This window comes from Panthera leo, chromosome C2, assembly GCF_018350215.1.
Source record: "Panthera leo isolate Ple1 chromosome C2, P.leo_Ple1_pat1.1, whole genome shotgun sequence".
In the NCBI taxonomy this organism is placed as follows: Eukaryota; Metazoa; Chordata; class Mammalia; order Carnivora; family Felidae; genus Panthera; species Panthera leo.
Genome location: NC_056687.1, coordinates 113,995,398 through 114,020,575, shown reverse-complemented (window position 1 = coordinate 114,020,575; position 25,178 = coordinate 113,995,398). Strand labels below are relative to the sequence as shown.

The 25,178-nt window shown below is 38.8% G+C and overlaps 2 protein-coding genes and 1 long non-coding RNA gene across 10 annotated transcripts in view; 2 read left to right on the top strand and 1 right to left on the bottom strand.

The window, feature by feature from the left end:
* Positions 1-10,568, top strand: part of RNF13 (ring finger protein 13) — a 156,741-nt gene extending 146,173 nt beyond the window's left edge. For 3 of the 4 annotated variants that reach the window (XM_042955404.1, XM_042955403.1, XM_042955405.1), the window contains exons 9-10: positions 8,766-8,846; positions 9,137-10,567. In XM_042955404.1, coding sequence (XP_042811338.1) covers positions 8,766-8,846; positions 9,137-9,501 — 446 coding nt within the window. In that variant the 3' untranslated portion in view covers positions 9,502-10,567. Of the gene's footprint in view, positions 1-8,765; positions 8,847-9,136 lie in introns of all 4 variants that reach the window. The other variant, XM_042955406.1, reaches the window with a different exon arrangement.
* PFN2 (profilin 2) lies at positions 1,199-19,374 on the bottom strand. 5 transcript variants are annotated; one of them, XR_006207161.1, is made up of 8 exons: positions 19,154-19,369; positions 16,774-16,966; positions 12,834-14,670; positions 11,710-11,751; positions 9,282-9,460; positions 7,310-7,448; positions 5,734-5,870; positions 1,199-1,310 (listed from the first exon to the last, which is right to left on the bottom strand). XR_006207161.1 is itself a non-coding variant. In XM_042955409.1 (4 exons), the coding sequence occupies exons 1-3, from the start codon at positions 19,283-19,285 to the stop codon at positions 11,723-11,725; spliced, it is 354 nt and encodes a 117-aa protein (XP_042811343.1). In that variant the 5' UTR covers positions 19,286-19,373; the 3' UTR covers positions 9,373-9,460; positions 11,710-11,722. The 5 variants fall into 5 exon arrangements, 4 of the variants coding, with proteins under 4 accessions (XP_042811343.1, XP_042811342.1, XP_042811345.1 ...); XM_042955409.1 differs by lacking the exons at positions 1,199-1,310; positions 5,734-5,870; positions 7,310-7,448; positions 12,834-14,670 and having other exon boundaries at positions 9,373-9,460; positions 19,154-19,373; XM_042955408.1 differs by lacking the exons at positions 1,199-1,310; positions 5,734-5,870; positions 7,310-7,448; positions 9,282-9,460; positions 12,834-14,670 and adding an exon at positions 14,882-14,993 and having other exon boundaries at positions 11,734-11,751; positions 19,154-19,373.
* A 379-nt stretch (positions 19,375-19,753) lies between these two features.
* LOC122230321 lies at positions 19,754-21,188 on the top strand. The gene is made up of 2 exons (XR_006207377.1): positions 19,754-20,238; positions 20,931-21,188. It is a non-coding gene; the product is annotated as an uncharacterized LOC122230321 (long non-coding RNA).
* The last annotated feature ends 3,990 nt before the right edge of the window (positions 21,189-25,178 follow it).

Below are 25,178 nucleotides of genomic sequence, written 5' to 3'. Positions count from 1 at the left end.
CTAACTTGAGATGGGCATTGCACCCAATAAAAATCTGGTAATTTTATATTTTAGATCTTGCGAGCATGTATCACACCTATATATATAAAAGCAAGCAAATCATGTACTCTGCATCATTTAGTTCTCGGAACAACCAACTAAGGAAAGTACTGTCATGACCATTTATAAGGAAAATGAGACTCGGACAGATTACTTATAATACCTGAGGGTGCAAAGCCAGGTAAACATTATATATCAGGGCTGCAATGCAAATTCTTGACTTCTGACACTGTACTTGTAAAGACTACCTACCCTATCTTTACTCTCCAGTTACTACCATTTCAAAATAAAATAAGTTGTCTCCTGACTTTAATCCTTCCCATTCCTCTTTTCTTATCCTCTCCCCACCCCCAGCTGCACTTAACCTCCTTCCTAATTTACTATGTCAAAGAGAAAGAATTTTTTTTTTTTGAGGTGAAACTAATTTCCCAAAGTTTCAGGTCTACCAGCAGTATATGAGAATACTCACTTTATCATATTCTACAATAACCAGGTAAATTACCTATTTATATTTCTGTTCTTATAACTGTATGCACTTTTTAGAAGGACATTTAATGTATGATTTTTTTAAGTCACTTTTGCTGCACTGAGGGTTGTAATTAAATAGTAGACCAATCTAGTTGATAGGCAAAAGTATCTAGAGGTGGGGGTGCCTGGGTGGCTCAGTCGGTTAAGCGTCCAACTTCAGCTCAGGTCATGATCTCACGGTCTGTGGGTTCGAGCCCTGCATCAGGCTCTGTGCTGACAGCCTGGAGCCTGCTTAAGATTCTGTCTCCCTCTCTTTCTGAACCTCCCCCATTCATGCTCTGTCCCTCTCCATCTCTCAAAAATGAAAAAACGTTAAAAAAAAAAAAGTATCTAGAAGTAATTCTGCTATATGTAAAAGTAATGTAGGCCCAGTGCATCCTCCACTTTAACTCCAAGGGTGCCTGAAGCTGCTTAAGTTTTTTGTTTAATTTCTTTTATATGAGGGAAAAGAAAAATAACTACTGGATTAGAACACGCAACTACTTAGGGATATACATAATTTGAGTTTGTTGATGTTGGCCCTGGAAGGGTGTTGCAAATCTTGATCTTCTAGGGGCCTGAAAAGGAGTAATGAAAAAAGAATAACAATACCTTTACTACTTAATGTAAGTACTTGAGGTCTGGCACAATATTTATCATTATCAAGTCCCTTTAATTTTGCCTTTTAACTTCAAGATAATGACAAATCTTTTAATATACTTGCTCCTGTATCCAGAAAGATCTTGGGTATAACTCCAGTTTACCTGCATAATGCAATCAAGTTAAAACCAAGTAAGATAGGGAAGACAGGGAAACTTAGGTTTAAAAAGAAAATCACTCGGGGGCACCTGAGTAGCTCAGTCAGTTTTACCTCAAGGTTTGTGAGCTCAAACCCTGCACTGGGGAGCCTGCTTGGGATTCTCCCTCTCCCTCTGTCTCTCCCCCCTCCCTCAAAATAAACAAACATTTAAAAAAGAAAAAAAAAAAAAAATCACTCTCAAAATGGAATTTGGCCAATGCTTAAATTTGGATTTTAAACTTGTTATATGGATTTATGGCCTCTAAGGCACTTTTTATTCTTATCCTTAATTAGTGAAGTAATTCATGAACACATTTCCAGAAACAAAGTTGCCAGTGTCCTGCTCTTTCCTTCAGTGGAGTCATTTGTTTTCTTACTGTGCACAATCACATTTCATCATCAGAACACATAAAGAATGTGTGTTCTTCAATTAAACTTTTAGAATATAGCTGCTCTTTTGTAGCATCCTAGAAAGGTTTGTAAAAATATGAACCCATGGAGACAGAAATAAACTATCTTTGCTCCTTTTCCATATGGGCCAATATGAAGGAAAAAAGTGCTCTGGCTTATGAATTGGAAACATTTTTAATTCTAATTAAGTGACAGGTTAAGAGTATTTCTTAAACGCTTGCTCTTTTTACATTGTGAATCAAAGGGGATTATTTAAATGTGAAATTCTAAGCAGGTGTGCTAGAAGACAATACAGGCCTAATGGTTAAGACCATGGATGGACTTTAGTCTGACTTTAGACTTTAGCACAGACCTGTGCTGGCATTCTGGATCACCATTTATTGGCTGTGTGACCTTGTGCAAGTTTCTTAACCATTCCGTATACTCCTTCATGTGTAAATGTGACTGACAGTACCTATATTTCATAAGGGGGGGGCGGGGCGGGAGAAGATTTAAATCAATATGGAAATCAGTATGTTAAATGCTTATAACATAGTGCCTGGCACACAGCACTTGGTGGCAATTATTATAAAAACAAAACCTTAAATAAAAATCATAAATATTAGTGTTATAAAAATTCAGTGATTAAACATTTCCTTTATGATGAAAAAAAAAAAAAAGATTGCCAAAATCATGAAGCAGCTTAAAAATATGTAACTTTGTAAATATTACACGTGAAGTTTCTTTCCGAAAGTAGCCCTAAGTTTGAGCTGGTTGTATTTTTGCTTTAAAATGTTTTGGTTACCATGAGACTTGACATTTAAAGGAAAAAAAAAAAAAAGGACTATTTGTCATGCATGTTCTAGCATATGCTAATGGTTTTGACACAGTACACATAGATGTTAGAAAGAAAAAAAAAATCCCAATCGTTGCCATTTTCTCACAGTTGTAAATACAACTATAGATGACTGAAAACACATAGAACACTTCTATGGGTACTCACCACTCTAGTGAGTCACAGCACCAAACCATGCAAGTCTTGAGAATTCTTGTAGGCTTAGAATGTAGTAGAAATGCTAACTGTAGGGGAATTTATAATATTTTGGAAATATCTGCCAAACAAAACAAATTTGGCATTTGCCAGTTTTCCATAGGCATATTCTGGAATCCCACCCACAGAAATCACACTTGAGGCCGTGGCACGAGCGGTATCTGTGAGGTTAGTCAGTACTCTCATAGTTGACCATACTTTGGGGATGTGATCACCTTGCTTTCTCATTGACCTTCACTTGGCAGCTCTTTCAGAAGTGTTTGTGCTGATTAACACTTAAGTGATTTAAATATCAAGTTAGCCATTTCTAACACACATAATAGTGTTTTAGTTGTTTTCTTGCTTCTGAAGCAGCCAACTTCCTTTTGGCTCTTTACTACTCATTATTGCCCTCAAAAATAGCTCTTCAATTGAAATTGTGGTTTCCTGGCCCATTCGGTTAATGTATTTCTCCCAAGTCTATAACCAAAAGACTGGTTACTACACACCATGTTTCAGAGCAGATGAAAAATCCTTATGTTTTCACTTAATCCTTCTACTAAACATTTGAGGCAGTCTCCATGCGAGCTGTCTCCCCTGCAGTCAGTATGTGAAGGAGCCTGATCCCCAAGACATAAACCTTAAGTTACCAGACACTTGTGCCTTATAGCTTCATCATTGAGATCTTCCAAGATAGGTGTAAAAAGCAAAGGATATTATTTCAGGGACTGGAAAAAAGCAATACGGCATTTTAAAGCAGAATGTGTAAAAGTGGAGCAATACTCAGTTTTATAGTTTTTTGTTTCTTTAACCTATCAACTGAGACATGCTTAATTTTTATGACTACATTTAACTGCCTTTACTGTAACCTTAAAAATATTAGTTCCTTTGTCCAGGGCTTAAAAATAATCAGGAAGAATTCTCAAGCAAATCTGGGTTTAAAAATATTCTGTCCTGTTCTTTTGTTCAGAATTCTTGGGAACTGGTACGGAGGAGAAGAGAACAGAAGATAAAATTCAGTTTACTTGCTAGAAAGAGCGTTCATTTTTTTCTTTACTGGTAAAGTAGGGAATAAGTGGCAAGGTATTTTCTCTACCACAACAGTAATTTTTGCTTTGAACCTCATGAACCCAATGGTACATCTTCCCTGGGCAAGTTATTTAAAATGTTGTTATTATCTCTCATGAAACCTCTATGTGTTTAGCCCTAAATGTTCACTCTTGTATTGTTTACTTAAGGAAAGAAACATATTCTAGTTGACTTAAGCCTTGGTCTATTTTGTTATTAAACTGAACAATCAAGTTTTGCATCAATCTGTATGTGCCATAGCTAATCTCAAACTAGCTCATTTTTTAGTCATCTCTAGAAACGGGGATTCCTCTTTCTAGATCTAATGTTATGTCCAAGTGTTTCTGTCACAACATGGCTAAATGCAGGTCACCACTTAACTTTTGTGTTAGTTTGTTCACGAATGAAAGGCCAGTGTGGTTGAAGCATGTGTGAAGGGGTGGTAAGGCTGGTATGAGAGGAGATGGGAGAGAGAGATGGGGAACCATCTAAATGAAACTGACATGATGTGTTAAAAAATAAAATAAATCACGCTGGCTGCGCCGGAGAAAAACCACAGGCGGCAGAACAGGAGGTAGACTAGAGGCTCTTCTAGTAATCCAAGCTATTGGCCCAGAGTAATTGTGGAAATGGAGAAGGGGACAGATTCAGGACATGTTTTACAGATAAAAATTTACAGGACTTAGTGACAGATTGAATATAGGCTCTAAGGAAAAGAGACATTCAGGGCACGCCAGGCCTGATCAGCAGTTCATGCCACTGCAATGGCTGCTTTAAGTCTACGCGATTCCTATTCTGATGGGTCATTGCCTTTGCTGTATTTGATGATCCAAGGTTTTGGAGAGAAACAAGGAAGAACAGATTTACAGGAGAAAAAGCAAAGTTCTGTCTATTTATAGAACATTTCCAGACTGATGGGACTTTAAAAGAGCATTCATGCAATTTTTCTAAAACATTATTCAAGTAGTAATAATGCCAGAAACATTCTAGACAGAAAGGTTTCCATACTGTTTCAAATAACAGACATGAATCTCATCCCTCCTATAACTTAACATCTACCCACTAACGAATTAGCAAAGTTGCTGTCATTTGACAAAACCTGGAGAGGCTTTCTATCAGGGTTTCTCAACTTCTGTGCTACTGGCATTTATATGGGATAAGCCTTTCTGTGAGGGGCTGTCCAGAGCACTGTGGGATGTTTAAGCAGCATCCCTGGCCTGCTAGATGCCAGCAGCACCATCTCCCTGTTGTGAAAACCATAAATGTCTACAGATGTCACCAGATGTCCCTGGGGGGAAGAATCCTCTCCAGTTAAAAACCAGTGGTTTACACTAAGCAAAATTTTATAGCATGGTGCAGACAGTAACAAAACAAACATTTATGACCACTTGTAAAACCCTTTTATGCTACTAGTACTGAGGACAAATTGGTTATTTTTTTAAAAACCTGCTAAAGTTACAAACCATACAAATAAATGCCTCAAATTTAACTTTAAGTTACAGATAAAGCCACTGAACAGTTATCTGCTGTTGGGCCACGGTCTTGAGTAGGAGTCCACTGACTGGATTTCTAGGTTGTCATGGTACATGATGCATTTCCTACCATTTTTAGCTTCAGACATTTTAAAATGGGGCAAAATTGGATTCTGCTTTCATTCTTTTTATCAATACATAAATTTGTCCAATCTCTTACATTTCTCACCCATACTTCATATAATCTCATTTTGGCTGGCAAGGGGGTGGGGGAGCAACAGCTTTTATTATAAGGGTTCTTAATAGTCACCCTAGCTTGTCAAATAAAACCAGTCTTTTATACTCACAGTTCAAGAACTGCTGAATATTTCATTAAATTACATAATTACCCTATGTAATACAACAGATTCAATGACCACTGCTCTTACCTCTCTTCAGGCACACAGCTCATCTGGTGTGACAGAAGCACACGGTGCTATTAGAGATCAGCCTCCTCCCAGTACACCAGGTCATGAGTAGTATTCCTATCCAGCCAGTTTTATCAGGGGGCGATTTGTACCAAACACTATGTAAAATATTCTTGTGTTAGTTCTTTTAATCCACAATCCTAAGACACAGGTATGTTAATATTTTTGTTTTGAGAATACTGAAACATGGAGATGTATCTTGCAGTAGGTTACAGAGCTAATAAATAAAATTTTTACGATGAAAACCCCCAGCATTCTCACGTGTGCTTTACCATTTCATCACAAGTCCAAGGCCGGGGGGGTTAGTTCTCTACAGAGCACCGGGCTCCAGTCTGGTGCACCATCACAAACTATACTGTTGAGTCTTGACCCACCATCTTCTTATAAATCCATCTCCTGGAACAATTCAGAGGACTGATAGGAAAGCTAAGTGACTCTGAAGTATCAAGTCCATATATTTAGGGCCAACTCCAATACTGCCTGTATTAATTTCCTATTGCTCTGGTAACAAAGTACCATAAACTTAGTGACTTAATCTCCCCCTCCATCTTCCAAAGCCAGTAACATAGCATCTCCCTGACCATTCATCCAGTCACATCCTCCTGACTGTGAACTTTTCTGCCTCCCTCTTGCACTTTTATGGACCTCTGTAATTACGCTGGGCCCACCTGGCTAATGCAGGATAACCTCCCTATCTTAAGAAAATGAGGCTTAGAGCCTTGGGGCACAGCTCTGGAACAGTCCATTCCTGTTCAGTTATATTAACTTTATCATTTTCTGAAAAATGTGTGGCATTTTATAAGGAAACAAATTGTGAGGTGTTTGACTTCAGAATAAATACTAAATCATTGGTTCCATCTCCATAACACAGTGAATTAAATAACACAAATCACATCTTAAAAGTCATTTACAAGAGGTATTGGCTGAAAATGGCTATAGGAAGTTATTCCTTAGTTTATAATAGCAAGGAGATGGTCAATTAAATGTCAGTACAATTCTACAAAATCAGTAGGTTTGGCACAAATAATTCTTCCAATGATGGCCTTATAAATAAATTTAGTAGTATTAGAACTTAACCTCTGATATTTTTAACCCTGTAGTTTAGCTTCCGTAATAGATGTTTCCAATGATACTTTTCTAGATAGCAGAGTTTCCTTTAGATTTTAGGCCATGTGTTACACAACTTTTGCCCTTGTTGTCTTTATTTTTAAAAAAGAAGTATCTGAGGACTCACATATAATAAAGTACAAGTAGAATATCCTATTACTTTTTGCTGAAGATCCAACAGGAATTTATTAAATCTTCAGCAAAAAGTAATAGGATATTAGATACACGAAGACAGAATATACATAAAATTGTTACTAAAAATCCAATGTTTAAAACTGTTGTAATGGTGTGAATTTCCCTGAGAGCAAAACCTGAGACAAGGAGTAAGATGCAGGGGATTTCTTGGGGAAATAACCTCAGGAAGCAAGAGTGAGGGAGTGGGGAAGAGTGAGGGAATGATAAATGAAGTGGGTCTTACTGAGCTAGTTACCTCTGTGGACGGCAGGGTCTCCATCCCCCAGAGTCCCTCTGAGGAGCCATGTGCTTCAGAATCATCCCTCTGAAGAAGACTGAGGCCTTTATCCACCAGATTACCTCCTCTAATGGTAACTAGAACCGTTTGATGGGCACTAAAATTTAAAGTTTGATATGAGAAATCAGTGATGACTGAATTGATTAAAACCATCCTCCATGTAAATGGATCAAATGTATAATTACAGATATAGTGGAGTCCTTTACTCTTTTAATAGTTTGATCTTTGAGTTTAATAGTTTTAATAGTTTGAGATGCATATAATCGGTCTCACCGAATTCCACAAAGTTTTAACACAGAAGCTTGTATTTGTTATAAAATGCATTTGATACTTGATTCTGTGGTAACCAAGTTCAAAACACTGAACAAAAAACAGTAAGTGTTATTAAAGCTTTCTTTTTAGGACTCCTCCTGAATGTACAATTTTAAATGACTAAAGGATGTTAAAGGGATTGATCGAACTATCATTCCCTTTATGGGTCATGTTCATCCAGACTATCCAGACAATGGCTTTATTTCTGATCTGCCTTCCAAGGTGAAGGCAGATGAATCTATCTTTTGTTCCCTGGGATTTTTAAGTTTGTACCTATCGTATACACTTAATGGAAAACACCGAATTGAAAACAGTCACGGGTCACTGCCACTAGCGACTCAACTTCAAAAGCTGCTGTATATAAGACTGCTAATTTCTTTAAAATCAAGTACACATGAATTCCAAAAAGAGCTATTAATAAACCTTCGTGATTTCTAAAGGTAGTAACTTCAAATAAGAAATTAAAAGGGCAGCAGTATTAATAAACACCATTTAGTGAATACCTATGTGCCTGGCCTTTTGCTCACTCCCAAACCTGCAAGGTAGACAGAATCTCTTTCCAGATAAAAGAACTGGATATCAAAGACTAACCTGCCAAGCATCACAAAGCTAGTAAATCTTGGAAAGGAGATTTGAAGCTTAGTGTCTCATTCCAAATGTTTTTCCACTGACATATTAAAAAAAACACTTGAGTATGTTCTGTTTCCATTTTTACTTTAAAAATTACCCAGACTTTAAGAAATCTAAAGAGTAAAATTTTGTTGTCTTTGTGTATTTCAAAACTCGCATTTGAATAGTCCTGTGAAACACTATTACAATGATGATTCTTTTAAAAATAATCTTTTGCAAAGTTAAGGTAAACAAACTTGACATCCATTTTTAATTTCTTATTTTAGGTAAAAGGTTAATTATTTAAATTAAAACTTCAGGTTCCTGAACTTAAAGCAGCTCCCTGATCTGACAGGAAACAAGACAAAGGTATCATTTACAGATCAAAAGGTCAATCAAAAGACATTTAAAATAACTGAGGAGGACCTCACTTTAAGAATTTGAAAGTTCTCTACCTCTTTTCATTAATTTTATTTACTACTGTCTGTCATAGGAGATGAATATGATGTATGTGCCATTTGTTTGGATGAATATGAAGATGGCGACAAGCTCAGAATCCTTCCTTGTTCCCATGGTATGAATAATTACATACTGCTTTGAGTTTACACGTAATTTGTATTTAGGCTCAGTATTAGAGGAGGAGACAAAAGAGTTATTGGTACACTATAGGCCAGGTCTTTTAGTAATTAGTGGTGTCATTAAAGGATGGAGGTAGATTTATAAAAATTGACAAACTTTTCTTCTCTTGTCCATACATGATACTTAATAGATCAGAAGAACGTGAATAAACATGGCAAGAAATTAAAAATGTTATGTTCTCAACCACAATATACTATCTAAAAGATGTGTATTTTGCTTTAACAGCTTATCACTGCAAGTGTGTAGACCCCTGGCTAACTAAAACCAAAAAAACCTGTCCAGTCTGCAAGCAAAAAGTTGTTCCTTCTCAAGGCGACTCAGACTCTGACACAGACAGTAGTCAAGAAGAAAATGAAGTGTCAGAACGTACCCCTTTACTTAGACCTTTGGCATCTGTCAGCACCCAGTCATTTGGGGCCTTGTCGGAATCCCGCTCACATCAGAACATGACAGAATCTTCAGACTATGAAGAGGATGACAACGAAGATACCGACAGCAGTGATGCAGAAAACGAAATTAATGCACATAGTGTTGTAGTCCAGCTGCAGCCTAATGGTGAACGAGATTACAACATAGCAAATACTGTTTGACCTTCAGAGGGTGATTGGGTTATTTCCTAATAAATGTTTATTTAGGTATAAAATTTTTTTGCTCCCTTCAGAGATTCCTGTAGAAATAACTTATTTTTTAGTATTCTATCAGATTACTGAAGGTTTTTTTGATCTGGTATTTATCTGCAGGAGTATACTTCATTTCACTGATAACTAGTAATAGACTGGTGCCGTAACTCAAGCATCAAATCAACTCTTCTTTTGGAATGAACTATAGCCAAAACATTTAAAAAAAAAAAAAAATTCCTCCGTATAGCTTGCGGTTAAGACCTAGATCACAGTATGCAAATGTTTCGTGTTTTACACACAAGGTCAGTGCTGTGGCCACCTAGCATGAGCTAATAAGCAACTTCCATTTGCATAAAGTTTACCTAGAGTTGTTGAGTTGGAATATATTTGTTTTTGTATTTTCCCAAATTACCATCACTCATAGGGGTAACAATTTAGTATTTTTCCTTCTATCAGCGCCACAAAGAAACTCAGTGCTGTCTTTTTTCTTTCTATTCCCAAGTAGTCTTATCCTGACAGGAATGGTCTGTACTAGTGCAGATTTCATAGGTTTGTTTTTTCCCCCCACCAAGGTTTTAAATACTATAGTGTTATGTATGAATTTGATTCATCAGCTAAAGTAACATGTCTCTGGACTTGACTTACTGAATTTCAGTATCCTTAAGGGTTTGTGTTATGATCAAAAAAGAAAATGCTGTATAAAAATACCAAACTTCAGCAACTGTTAATACTCTGTTAATACAGATCATACCTCTTAACAAAAAGCATCTTATGCTAATTAGCCCTGCTAAACTATGTACAGAGGAAATTGTTCAAGTATTGGATTTGAAAATAATTGCTTATGTTTAACAGAACTAATGATGTATTTAAATAATGTATTATGAAAAGCTAAATTATATTATACATCACTGTAACTATGTAGAAAATATAGACTTATGTATAATCAAAATGCTAAGAATTTTTATATGGCCTTGTATGAAGGGAGTTTGAATGTTAATAAACACGTTTTCCACTTTAAGAAATGGCAAATATTTGTTCTACTGTAATATTACCCACATTAGCCTTATTTATATGCACAGTGCTACAAAGGCATAATAATTAAGGTAATTTAGGTCAGATAAAACCACCACCTTAGAATTCTATACAAGGTAACTGCTCACAACCAATTGGGGACCCCCCCCCAAAAGTTAAAACTGCCGCCAAAATTCATTCCAATAATAGTGTACATTATGGTACATTATTGTAATTATGGTACATCCTTACAGTAGACTTCTATACAGCCTTGAAATAATAAATGTCTGGATCAAGCTATATTGACATGAAAAATTTTTAGTCAACAAAACGTATCAGAAAATACGAAGGATACAATGTTTAAGAGTCTAATGTGAAAAAAAAAATTAAGTTTAAGAGAAATGTAACACAACTGGGGAAATTTTACTTTCTGAACTTCTTTTTGAAAAAATAATTTAAAAAATAGTTATTTCCACATAGGAAAATAAAAGGCTGAATTCAGTATCCACCGACACCAGGTCATCTCACCCCCAACCTCCTTTTACACACAGGCCTGAGAAACAGATCGCCGGTTTATTATAGTAGTGAAGCAGAGCTTTGGAATTTGATGTACTTGCACACTCCTGACCTTTCCAAACCTGTTTGGTCATTTGTACAATTTCACTGAACCTAAGGCAGGGTATGAAGACAGAACACTGCACTCAGTATCTGCCACATGAATACAAAATAGATTTTATAATTTTTAAGGTAAATAATAAAAATATACCTAAAACCATTTTTTAAAAGGGAAAGTTAAAAGTGACTATAACATGTACTATTAAATGTTGTATCCCTTCAGTCCTTAAACTACAGATCCAAGACTTGGTTCCTTTAAACTTAAGTCTTGGGGAGTTTTTCTGAGGAAAAATTGCCCTCCTTTTTAAAATCTCCAACTGTTACTTTTAGTGGTCAAAAAAAAAAAAAAATTATGAAGTGTCAATTAACTGTCTAGGATTGTTACTAGTTTTCTTAATATTGATTGAGATTTCTCATAATTTCTTCTTGATGGAACTATATAGCTTTTTAAACAAGACATTAAATAAAATTAAATCTAATTTCTATTAAAAAATACTTCCCTAATTTAAAACTTTTCTGATTGTATGAAAGTATAGTTACATGGAAACTTACCCCAGAGATGAATTTATCTTGATATTTTGCCTTCAGAAATACCTATGTAAAATACATGTATACATTATACACTGTATGTGTTTACACTGTATGCAACATGTTTATTACCTCATTATTGAACATTTATCGGTGAGCATTTTCTCATGTTATTCAATGACTGTTTTATTCTCTGGACATAGAATAATTTATTCAACCCATCACTCTGAAAGTTAAATCTTGCAGTTTTCCAAGTTTAGTTATTTTAAGTAACTTGGTGTGATGGGCATTCTGGTATACAAATTTGTATAGCCCCATTTTCTTAGGCTAAGTTCCTAGAAGTATAAAGATACATGTATACATTTTCATAAGTGTTTTTTGTGGGTAGGGGCCAATGGCTAGTTTCATCATTTACTATTTTAGCAATACAGTTGCCCTCTCTCATTTTCTACTCCCCTACCAACACCAACACACACATCCCTTCAACCTACTTATAGGTTCATTAAGGGTTTCACAGTTTTGGTCACTGTGTATTATTACTTTTATAGTATATTATTACTGTAAAATATCAAATTATCACAACCCAACCACCCAATTTTCTTTTGACCCATCTTTTGTTCATAACTGGGATCTTAACAGGTGAAGAAATTAAAGTTTTTGATTTTCAATTTCAAGACATGCCCAACTACCAAAGTAGCCCCAAACTCCTTATCTTCCATACTTTTATTTCCCTGTATATACTAATTCAGAACTAATGCCCGACAACACTGTCAAAAGAATTTTTAATTGTGAACAGTGTATTTTAAGTAACGCAGAAATTCCCATTACCTAACCCATTTCTCAAAGGGTAGCACACAGGCCACTTAAAATCAATCAAGCTGACCTGGCAATTATTTCTAAAGGGACTTCCAGAGCCCACAATCTGCATTACAACCAGCTCCCCAGTTTTCCTTAGACCCCCCCCCACCCCCAACTTTTGAGCATTCCTGCTCTGAGCTTGACAGTTCATAACCAGTATTAAACATTTGCTAAACTTGAATACATCCCAGGGACCTTATGACCTATAAAATTAAACATGACCATTACGTTGTCATAGTTAACAGGTCACTCCAAAGCCAGACACTGCAGGAATATCCCAATTATCTTACATGCTGCCTAAGGAAGGTCTTGTCTTATGGGAATCCCAGCTGCTTGACTTCAGCAATGCCAACAGAGCTTTCAAAGCTAAGTAAGTCACATGACAGTTCAACACAGAAGAATCCACAATGCAGAAACCCTTCTTGGCACTGGGCTCCTTATTGCTCACTAGATTTCACATCTAGAGACCAGCAACAAGAAAAAAATATTTAATTTCTAGTAGGCAAGTCAATTTTCTTCTCACAAACCCAAAGATGGCTAAAAGCCTTTAAAAACAAAACAAAACAAAAAAACAGATCAAAGCCCATTAAAAAGAAATTCCCAGGCACTCATTTTATCTATAATAAATACTACAGGATATGGAATGCTTAGGCCATAAGCTCAATTTTAAGACTTTATGCTTGTAACAGAGCCTGGCCTATTCTGTATATTCCAATGTGTCAAAAATCAACTGTAACAATAAGACAACAATTTACATAAACAACAGGAGTCTAGAATATTTGGTTGGAATAAATTTATTTCATCTGTCTGTAAACAAGGTGTTTAATAGTTATGGCATTTTTTTAAATGCATATTAAATCAGATGAGTTAGACTGTATCCCAGATGTAACAAAGTGCAGGGAAAGAAATGGACAAATCAGCAACAAGATTTGTTTTTAAATCTGTACATTATCCACAAGGCCCAAACAATAGAAGCAAATACTAGAATGTCCCTAAAGTAGTGCCATTCGAAAGAAACCTTTAATAGGTCAGTTAAAATCCATCTCACAATAGCAACAGTTCATTTTAACAATAGTATGGCACAGAACACATATGAAAAAAATTTATCACAAGACAGCCAAGTCCACAATAATGCAACTTCATATAAAAACTCAAGCTGCAAATAAAATTGGTCCTATGAAGAACAAACTGGACACACTCCAGATGGTTATGTTGGGATACCTAATGTCCATAATGGCAGCCTTTTACAATTTTACTAAAGAATAGAGCTGGTGTGCAAAGAAAAAGGAACAAAAATCTGAGCTATTGCAATGATGGAATGTCCCTGGGGATTCGATCTGTATGGTTACTGTAAGGTCGTGGGAGGAAGTGCCTTTTGCTCTTGTTTTGCAGTTGCACTCTTCATATAGCTTGTAGACAAAAGGTCTGTCTCTACTCAAGTGCAACAACAATACTAAAAGCAAACTACTGCAGCTTTCAATAGCTCATCAACAAAAGGGATATTACTTGGTTAAATAAACCAGGCAATGCATAAAAGATGGAAGCAAACCAAATACCTATGTGCAAAGGGAGAAGGGTGGGAAAAGAGGAGTGAAGGAAAGATGCATGCACTTTTTCCTCCCAACCATGCGCTACAAAAGGAAGACTAAATGAGCTAAGTAAATGCTCAAAGTGCTGAAAAGACATTGATCAAATTAGAGATTGTACAACCGGCACCTTGCTTAATATTAACTTATTTTAGTTATCAATATCCCATTAATTGCTAAGACAAAGTGATGCCCAACTTGGCATGCCCCCTCCCCCCGAATTTCAAGGTATCATGCAAATCATTATTGTGCTGCAATTATGTTGCCAGATAAGGGTTGGTTACATACAGTGGTTAACATACAAATGATCCATTGGGTAAACAGGAATCGCGACATTAGAAAATAGGTAAAGAAAAATTAGCTACCATCTACAGTCTGGTAGCACTGTGACCATAATTGGGGTGGTGATGAAGACAGTTGCTAGGTAGATGGGGAGAGGCTGCTTACACATCAGACCTCCTCAGGTATAAAGCGAGTTCATATGCTTTCTTGTTAAGTGTGCCTCCGTGGACACCTTCCTTTCCCATGACTATAACCAATGCTGGAGTACACAGGGAAACAAAACAAAAGTGAACAGAATTATTTAAGGGGGGGGAGGGCAGAAAGAAAGACACCTTTCCCCACCAACAGAGGGATACAAAGGAGACACAGGTTCATACCCCATCACCCTGCATTGCTAATAAAATTTCCAGAATTAAGACTCAAGCTTACAGCTAGGAAAGTTTAAGAGCAATTTTACCCTAATACTTAACAGTCTGCCTAGCAGCTAGAACCCAGAGTCTCTCAAGTATTTTGCCATTGAGTATGCCTTCTTATTCAATCCGCCTCCATGGACCCCTTCTTTTCCCATTACAAAGACCAAGACTGAAAGAGAAAGAAGAAAAGTGTTTCAAAAGAAGTGTTAATCAAGAGAGTCACATAAGTTTTAGCAGACAGAACCCCGATTAATAAGTTAACATTAAGTTAGTTTTCCGTGAACTGTCAGGCACTGAAGTCATCTAGGTCTCCAAAAAAGAGAACTTTCAAACTAGTAATACGCTAAAAACACTGTTAACTGCATCTTGGAAGTCCAATCAGTGCAGCTGCAGTGCTCTATAAAAATATTTTTACACTAAGAAAAAAAATGTGTGATCATTTCTATTCTATTTTAGGGCAAAAAACTTCTAGTTAGTATGGCAAATTATCAGAACAGCCCCCAAAATGTAAACTTACAAAACTCAGGTGATTATTTACAAAATTCTCCCCAACTTTAACAGGCTTCATTAAATACAAACCATTAAGTCTTACCACTGAGACTCAATGTGTCTATTACTTCCAGAGGAAAACCAAAACCAAATTTTAAATAGCATTTTCAAAGCCATTCAGAAAAGACCAAGTAAAAAATACTTAAGGCTTGTGCTTACTGATATGCTCATTATGCTTTGCTTTTGAGTTGAAAATCCTGGAACAGGTTTACTATTTCCAACAACAGGTTCTTCTATGATGCAATTCAGAGGTCTATCCCCAAAATACATGCAGAAGTCAGATTTTATACTTGCTACCACTAGAGGTCAGTAGTGCTGTAGAGTATAAAAATCTCATTCTGGTTTTATGTCACATGGTTAATACTTCTTTTTAACATATTTATCTGAAGTCAACTAATGTTTAGAGATTTGTCTACTACTTCAGTTATCTAATTTTCCTACAGAAAGATACTTTAAGTGTCAACTCACACGAAAACAAGAGTAACCTTTAGGATAATCACAAGGAGTTGGTAGAACCACTGGGGCAAATAATAGCTACTCAGAGTAGCTTCAAGTTCATTCACATGGTAGATTTGGTTTTAAAATCAGCTGTGCCAATTCTACCTGAGGCTACACAGCCCTCTTAATTTACAAAATATTTACACAGGTTAATATATTTAAATGTATTTGTAAATCAATTACATGTCATAGTAAACCTCAATTTTGGAAGTTTTTTCCAAAAATGTAGTGAGACACAGTGTAACAAGAATTTCTGCAACGCTGAAAACAGTCAGGAAGCAACCAGAACTTCTGGACCAAGTGTATAAATGAAATATAATTTCCTACTTTTCAAATTTAAATCACAGACACGCTCTGTCTTTGAAAATATTCTGGTAAATAGGCAGCTTACTACAAAAACTCATTCTAATTATTTTGCTCTTCCCCAGCAATGTTTCAAATAGAAACATGAGCAAATGTTCATTTTTCCTTTTTTATGCTGAGCAGTGAATAATTAAAATGCAAGAAAAGAAAGAGATGCAAAGGTAAAAGACTAAAAAGCACTGAAGTAACCAAACAATATGAACAGTTTAACAATCTGGATGTGCCGTAAGATTATCATTCGACATGTAAAGCAGTTTAAAAGGCAAATTTGGATTTTCAGTTTACTAAAGCTGAAACTGAAGAGTTGATGTGAATATTCTATTTCAGAGTAAAGTCAGGATCTCAGAGGCTGAGCTGTATATGCAGCTGCTGTAGAGTAGGTAAGTCTAAAAGCAAGGGAGTGCCTGCCTTCAGTGCTGGGCAGTTCACAAAAACCACCTTAATAGCCATTATGGACTAACACTTTTATTCAAAATGTTAAGGAAACTGCTTAATAAGTTGTAGCGTGCAAATTTTAACCAAGAGAGTACTGTGCTTACCTCTACCAGCTCTGCCGACAGCAACGTTGTATGTTGGCTCCCCACCTTGACTCTTTGTCCGGATGTCCATTGTGCAGTCACCATCGACGTATAGGCTATCTCTGATCACTGAGCACTTCTTTGCGCCAAGAGTCAAACCGTTGGTAAAGAAACCTTCCCGGTCTTTTCCTACAATCATATCTATTTCTACTGGCTGCCCCCGCCAATGGGAAAAAAGAAAAAAAAAAAAGAAAAGAAAAAAAACATGAAATTGTAATCAATTCCTTTCAGGCCTCCATTTGGTGGAAAAACTTTGCCAAGATTGTACTACTACTATACTACAAGACATTCACATCTCACTAATGTAAAATCAAGTTTGTCTTTTCTAAAGAATTACTTAATCCTATAGGACTACATGTTTTGTAACACTTAAATTTCACAGTTAACAGCGTACCAACTAAAGACCAACTAAAGACCAGTCGATGCAAAGAGAATCTATGTAACTGGCAGCTGACACCAGATAAACTGTAAACTTGAGATTTATAAACTGTTTCAAAGTCAGATGGTACCTAAAATGCTTATGTAATGGTAAAAATTCACCTATAAACTTTTAACTACTGCTTGTCAATCATATTCAGTCACATTACAGTTATGCTGCATCAAACCTAAAAGTTGCTTGGAAGCCTCTTGAAAAAATGCCCATGCATAACAGAGCTTCCTACTCTGCTTTAAATAACTTGAAATATCCCCCGCTCCCCGCCCCCCCCCCCCCATAGTATGAACTTCAAACCTTGGACCTCAGCGCACTGACAAATTCATATTTCCCTCTTTATTTTTCTAACCACTCTCCTTTTCCTCTGCAACTTCCCTTCCCCTCCCACCTCAGTAATCAGTTTTCTTGCTGGGCAAATGCAAAGAGGATTTTGCTGGTAGCACTGCAGTAGGTAATGGTTTTTAAAAAGAGAGAGAAAATGGAGGGAGACTGGGAAAGAAACTGAGGTAGCCACCAGAACCGGAAAGGAGAAAACGTGCACGCTAACATTCCATGAATAAGAAGGAAGGCGTCGCCCCCATCAGAACTGCAGAGTCATAGCAGGCCCCAGCCATTTCCAAGCACACTCCCGCAATCTTCCCAGCCAGGCAGCGGGAACTCACACACAAAGACAAGAGGACTGCAGAAAAAAAGTTGATCACCAGACAGATGGCAATTCTCCATGAGAACTGTGGTCCGCTGCGGTTATAGGAGACCTTAAAGTATTAGCATCAAGGACAGAGTTCTACCCAGATCTTGAACCATGTTAAGTAGTACAGAATAATTAGCAGCACCCATAATAGGGAGCCTGAATTTTGGCGTTTGAGGGGAGGGGAGCGTGGAGCTAAGAAACTAAGGGAATACCCCTGTATTTGTCACAACCGTCACAATTTTAAAAAGACCCTTGTGCGGACAGGGGCAAAACAATAAAGCAGCACTGGAGGTTTAGTAACATTTCCCAAACATGTGGCAACCAAGTCAAAGCCATCAAGTCACAAGAAAACCAGGCACTGTGAAGCATAATCTGCATTAGTTCCTTTACTACCTTCACTAAAGAGGGAGGGACTTGGAGAAGTGAAGTGTGCCCTCGGCCTTCACAGATTATTGAAAGCCCCATAAAGGCACCCCCCCCCCCTTTTTTAGAGCTATGTTGCGTAATTGGGGATAACGGTGTATCAATGAATCTCCATAGGAGGAGGAGAGAAATCAATGGCAGTTCGCCATCTTGGAGAATTAAAAAAAAAAAAAAAAAATCCTATGGAACCAGAGCTGAAGTCGAGATTCACGAATCCACCTACGTTGTCGGCGTACATTTCTCTCAAGCCCCAGAGGCCTGGACACCGGCAAACCTACGCAAAGTCGCTGCGAGGATCCCGAGGGCCGGGCAGCCGCCGCCTCCCACAGCCCGCGGCGCGGGCGGCGCGCTGTCCGGAGAACCCCCGCCCGGGCCCCGCGCGCTCCGGCCCCGCACCTCCAGCCCCCGCTTCCACCCCGGAACGTGCAAAGCAAACCTCAGGGCTTGCAAGGGACCAAAGAGCGCCGCACGAGGGGAAAAAAGCCGCCCCCCCCGCCCCAACCGGTGCGCGCCCCCTCCCCCAGCTTCACGGACAGGCACTGGGAACGCAGGGGGCGCCTAAGCAGTCAGGGAGCCCGGGAGCCGGGAAGCCAGGCCGCCGCCCCCGCCGGTCAGCGCAGCCCCGGGAGAGGGGGCGTCCCCGGGCCTCGGCCTCCCCGCCCGCCCGGCAGCCGCATCCTCGGCGCCGGACGCCCACCACACCTGCCGGCGCGGCCGTCCGTGGCCCCACAGCCGGCCGGCCCCGCTCGGGTCCGGGAATGGGAACGGGAACCCGGACCGCCACCGGTCCTCACCGTAATGCTCTGGAAGACGCCCCCGGCCGTGGCTGCCCAGACGTATTTGGCGTCGCAGTAGCCGACAATGGCGGCCTCCTGGCAGCAGCCATCGCACATCAGGTTATCCACGTAGCTCTGCCAACCGGCCATCTTCGAGCCCTTCGCACTGCAGCGGGGACGGCGAGGAGCAGCAGGCGCAGCGGCGGCGGCAGCGGGCGGCGGCGGCGGCGCGGGGGGAGGCGGGGCGGGGGCGGGGAGGAGGCGGCTCTGCGCAGGCACCGACCGCCCCCCTCCCCGAGGAGCTGCGGAGGGAGGACGCGGGGACGACGGTGAGGGACAAGCCGCGGAGCGCGCCCGGCCTGCCTGCCCGCCCGCCCGCAGCCGCGGGGCTGACTAACCAGCGGCGGGAGGCTGCGGAGCGGCAGTGCCGGCGACGACGGTGTCCGCGGCCGCTGCTCCTCACCGCGGCACCTTTCAGTCCTCCGCGGCCACGGCGGGGCGGGCGTGCGCGCGCTCGTGCGTGCGATCCTTCCGCGGCGCCCCGACTCGAAGGGTCCCGGGAAGGGAGGGGGAGGCTGAGGCGGGGGCGCGGAGGGATACCGCTCCGGGACAATCACGGCCGCCACGTGCGGCGGTGAGGTCGGGATGCTGTGGGGTTGCTGGCGGTGATGCCGTAGGCCCGCGGAGAGGGCGGCTCCTCCGTCGCGTTCGGCACCTCAGGGACAGGGGCGTCTGGGACGCCTCCAGTTCCCGCTGCTGGGCCACGATGCGCCTGTCTTCTGCGTCCGGTGGCTGGGGGTGCGGAATTTTGAGCTCGGTGTTGGATTGCGGAGTTGCCCTGGTGATGGGATGTGTTTACTCCTCTTCGTGTTGGGGGTGGCAGTGGCAAGGTCGCCCACGCTCGTCTCAGGCGTCCTCAATAGGATCCTCTTCCCTGGAGCCCCCTGCCCTTTGGCCATACTGGCAGCCGCGCGGGCGCGCCCCGGCAACCTGAAATCTGAGCTGCCGTTTGTGGCTTTCACGAACATTTCTGAGCTTTGCCAGTCTTTCATTGTCGCCGCTTTGGGGGTACCAGTGCCTCACATTCTGTGGATTCTTTGACAGTAAGAACCCCCTTAAGGCTGCTAATCACGTGTGGGTAAATTGCTCGTAAATTCCGAACAAGTAGCGACCTATGTAAACTATTGGTTAACTGGGAAAGTTATTGGTGGGTCAAAGAAATCCCTGAAAATAGAATTTAAAAACTCTAAGAAAGGGTTCCCTGGATGAATATGGTAATATTTTTGCTATCCAAGGGTAAAATAATTGCAGCACCCAGATCTAAGAATAGGTTGTGTGTACAAGGTAGAGTCCCAGTGATTCCCTCATCTCTTTAGTAACCTCTGGGTGCTTTGACTGAACGAGGAATTAGGAGACGTCTTACAATAATTTTAATTTCAGGTGAACAAAAACGATCTGCCAATCGAGGCAAAGAAGAAAGCTCATTTAAGACGTTGAAAAGTTGATTTTCAAATTTAAGGTTAACGCATAAGGGCACGATTTGTGACACAGCTGTAGCTCATGAAAGAAGACAAAAGTGTTGCTAAGCAATCTAATTGATTCTGAAGTTTTGTATTTTTACTGTTGAAATCCCCGACCGCAAGGGAAGGGGTGGGGGATGGGGGTTGAGAAGCACAGTAGGAGAATCCCCACGTCAGGAACGTATCAGTTTGAGACCATTGTATCTTCTCATGTTCTGATGATACAGAATACCTATGTGGTCTAAAATGTGTGCCAAATTGTTTTATTTTTGCAGGTGTGCTCCCACCTGATTTAGTTATACTTCCTGCTTTACTACTTTGCCTCTTTGTGGTGGTTATTGATGGTTTTAATACTTCAATCTTAGCCATTTATCACCTCAGAAGTTAATGATACAGTATGCTGATAGCACTGATATGGTCACTTTGTGAGAATTCATCAAGCTGTACAGTTGTGATTTGTGCTCTTAGTATGCATGTTATAATTCAATAAATTTAAACAGTAAAGGTGAGAAAATAAAATAACTTGAAGTATATTGAAATTGAGTTATTTCTTCTACTCTGAAGCTTTTCTCTGAGATATCATTTCTAGAATATTATAGCAAGGGGTTAGAAATAACTACATTCCATTTTTATTCTTTTATTCTTGTCTTTAAACAGGAAAGGGATTAGACCAACTGAATTTTCTGGATATTCAAATCTCAAAAGATTCTAAAAAGATTCTCAAACACATCTATTGGGTAAAACATTCATAAGAATTTAGAATTTCTGGGGTGCCTGGGTGGTCTTAGTTGATTAAGCATCCAACTCTTGGTTTCAGCTCAGGTCATGATCTCAACAGTTAGGGAGTTTGAGCCCCACTTCGGGCTCTGCACTGACAGTGCAGGGCCTGCTTGGGATTCTCTCTCCTGCTCTCTCTATCCCTCACCCAAGCACGCACACTCTGTCTCAAAATGAATAAACTTTAAAAAAAGAATTTAGAATTTCTATTATTTTTCCATATTTTAAAAAATTTACTACACCTTAAAATTACTGTTTTACTTTTTCAACATAGTGCTATTACTTTCCCAGAACTGCATACAGTAAAATCTATGAAAAACTTATTTTATGTAATAGACTGAGGTTTTACAGTTTAGGTTTTTAAATAATATGTTCAAAGAGAGTCTATTACTATCTGTTTTAAGTACAGACAGTCCTTATTATGGCTCAACTTAATGTTTTCAACTGTATGGTGGCAGGTAATCCATAGGCATTTAGCAGAAACTGTACTTCAGAGTTTGAATTTTGATCTTTCCCCAGGTTAGCAGTATACAGTGTGATACTTGTGATGCTGGGGCAGTCAGTCAACAGTCAGCTCCCAGTCAGCCACGTGATCACAAGAGAAAACAACTGATACACTTAGAACCATTCTGTTTTTCACTTTCAGTATTCAATAAATTACAGGAAGTATTCAATACTTCATTATAAAATAGACTGTGTGTTAGATGATTTTGCCCAACTGTTGCTTAATGTAAATGTTCTGAGCACATTTAAGGTCGCTAGGTTAAGCTATGACGTGTAAGATCATACGTATATTAGGTATATTAAATGCATTGCTGATTTAAGATATTTCCAGTTTGCCATGAGTTTATCCGGATATAATCCCACTGTAAATTGAGGAAGATCTATACTATAATAAAATAATTTTGTACCTATTTTCTTTAGAACCAGCTTCCTAGCATGTTGCCTTATTTTCTATTTGTACACCACGATCTGTTACAATTTCATATAAGTTGCTTACCACAACGTTATATCAAAAGATAAAAGTATAGGAAGAACACTGAGTTTTAGGAATAGCAATATGTTAAGTCCAAAGGAGTATCAATCTGAAAAACAAAAAATGAATTAACAATTTGTATCATTCTCTACTTTTTTTTTTTTCAGGGTAACAGTGATAATAGCAATGTCTGGGCAGAAGCAGAGAAAAATCTTAGCTCTTGTTGATACAGATATCCAGAATTAACAAACAGTGGTAGCATATTTAAATTAAGAGTGAGTTATGCATTCTTTCCAAAATGTTTAAATTCTTATTTAGGAAAACAGGAACTATGTAATAAATCAGATCCCTTGATGTATCAGTCAAGGAGTGTCTGAGATTTTTAAGTCCATGAGTAAATTATTTGACATTTTCCCAAAAGCACAAACAAGGAGTTAAGTTGTGTTAAAAGGTATTTAACCTGTTAAACATTGGTGTAGGCTAAAACTATATAATTTCCCCCAAATATAGTAAAACCATAATTATATAAGCCTACCCCAAGCCCTCAATTAGCTAAAATTTTCACATCCATATTTAGTTTTTGAAAAAAGTGTTTTAGTTGTAAAAATAATTATAAAACAATTAACAAAACTTAGAAAATGGAGAAAAACCACCCTTAATCCCACAAGTAATACATGTTTTCATTGTTCTATTTATGATTTTTATAGTAAAGAACACAGAGTACCTACAATTCTAGATTTCATTTTATCTTGAAATTCTATGAATTTTTGCTTTTAATAGCTTGAGGTTATTTAATTGGATACATACAACTTAAAATTGTTATATTTTCATTCTGATACATTTAACCATTGCATTAAGTAGTGGCCCTCTTTATCACCAATAATGCTTTTTGTCTTAATTTTTTATTTTGTCAAATATTAAGGTAACTATTCCTGCTCTCTTTTTATTAATGTTTATCTGGTCTTTTCTCTCTCCCTCCCCCTTCCCTGTCCCCTCCCCTTTCTTTTCCTCACCCCCCCCCAACCTCCCATTCCCTATTCAACCCACACCCCACCACCCCCCTTCCCTCTCCTTAAATTTTAGATGTCCATTGTAAACTTCACATAGGTGGATTTTGGCTTTTTGTCTAATAGGCAATATTTTAATTTTTCATTCAATTTATATGTTCAATTTCTATTCTTCTAGTGTTACCCTCAAAATTCTTCTAGTGTTACCGTGCATATTTAATAGAACAAAGTTTTAAGTTAAATAACATCTTAAACCCTCCCCCCAGGCAACCTAAGGGCCTTAGAATGCTTTAAATCTGGTCACTCCTTTTCAGGCTGTTATTTTACACCGATGTTTGTTTATTCATACGTATTCACAGTTGACCCTTGAACACGTGGGTTTGAACTGCATGGGCCTACTTATACATGGGTTTTTTTTATAGTACAGTACTCTCTTCCTTATGATTTGAATCAGTAACGATTCCAGTCAACAGTAGTCTATTAGTAGTTAAGTTTTGGGGGAGTCAAAAGTTATATATGGATTTTTTACTGCATGAGGGGTATGTGCCCCTAACCCCTGTGTTATTCAAGGTCAACTATATACATATACATTTGCTATCTAACTTACCATTCCTTCTTATGTCTCAGACCATCATTCTATTATCCTTCTTCCTGAAGTAAATCTTTAGAAGTTCTTTTAATGGAAGTTTCTTGGTAAATTCTTTTTGTTTATCCCCAAATGCCTTTATATCACTTTCATTCTTAAAAAATAGATTGGATTTACAATGCAAGACTGACACTTTGAAAACATGGCATTCATTCTGGCTTTCACCATTGCTGGTTGTACTTTTATGAATGATCTGTTCTTTCTCTGGCTACTTTTGGAATCTTTTTGCTGTTCTTCAGTTTCACTATGATGTATCTATATCTGAGTTTCTTTTACTCTGGTTGGTAAGATAGACTTATGTCCATGATCCCTTCCGGAAAATTCTCAATCATTATCTCTTCAATTATTCCTTTTCCTCAGTTCTCTCTCATTTTTGGGTTCAGAGTGTTTCCTGTTCCTCTTCTGTTCTCTGTACCTCTTAGCTTCTTTCATCTCTTCCATCTTCTCTCTGTGCTGCATTCTGGGTAATTTCTTCAGCCACATGCTCCAGTTCACCCTTCAACTCTGTTTCATTTGTTGTTAAACCCCTACACGTTGAGGTTTTTGTTTCTAAAAATCTATTTGCCATTTTTAGAAGTTCCATTTTATTGTTACCCAGATCTTTCTCATTCCTGATGGTCTCTAATTGCTTGCCTATCTTTGTGGTTCCACACTTTATTTCTTTAAACATCTCTTACCTAGTTATTTTATACTCTCTGTATCTAACAACCCCAATATCTAAATAAGTTGTATGTTTTTTTCTCTCTCACCTGTGGTGGTTTGCCTCCTGTACCTTTGGTGATTTTAGAGGTTGTGAATTCATATTTCCTTGATCTTAACATGTGGGAATTCTGATGGCTTAAATTGAGGACACTTTCTTTCAAAGAGGATTTGCATCTGCTGCCATGTGCTCAGGAGTTGTAGCAACCTGGGGCCACTTTAACCCTTTCTATGGTGTCCCCTAAATGCAGGAGTATCTGATTCACCTCACACACAGCTGCTGTGGGCATTTGCACTCAGATCAACCCCATCTCTCTAGTGTGCATGTAGACCCTTGCTCTAGTTTCTGCGCAAGATTTATTTCTCTTTATTTGGTGGGAAGAGGGGTCTCTGAAGAGATTTCTAATTTCTGAGAGCC

What these genes read in the sequence shown, in the direction of transcription:
- PFN2 (XM_042955411.1), bottom strand. Translation starts at nt 19,285, where the DNA reads ATGGCCGGTTGGCAGAGCTACGTGGATAACCTGATGTGCGATGGCTGC. An exon ending in GCGTCTTCCAGAGCATTACG is followed by an intron (nt 16,967 to 19,153) that starts GTGAGGACCGGT and finishes TGGCGGGGGCAG; the next exon opens with CCAGTAGAAATAGATATGAT. An exon ending in TGTCGGCAGAGCTGGTAGAG is followed by an intron (nt 14,671 to 16,773) that starts GTAAGCACAGTA and finishes TGTGTACTCCAG; the next exon opens with CATTGGTTATAGTCATGGGA.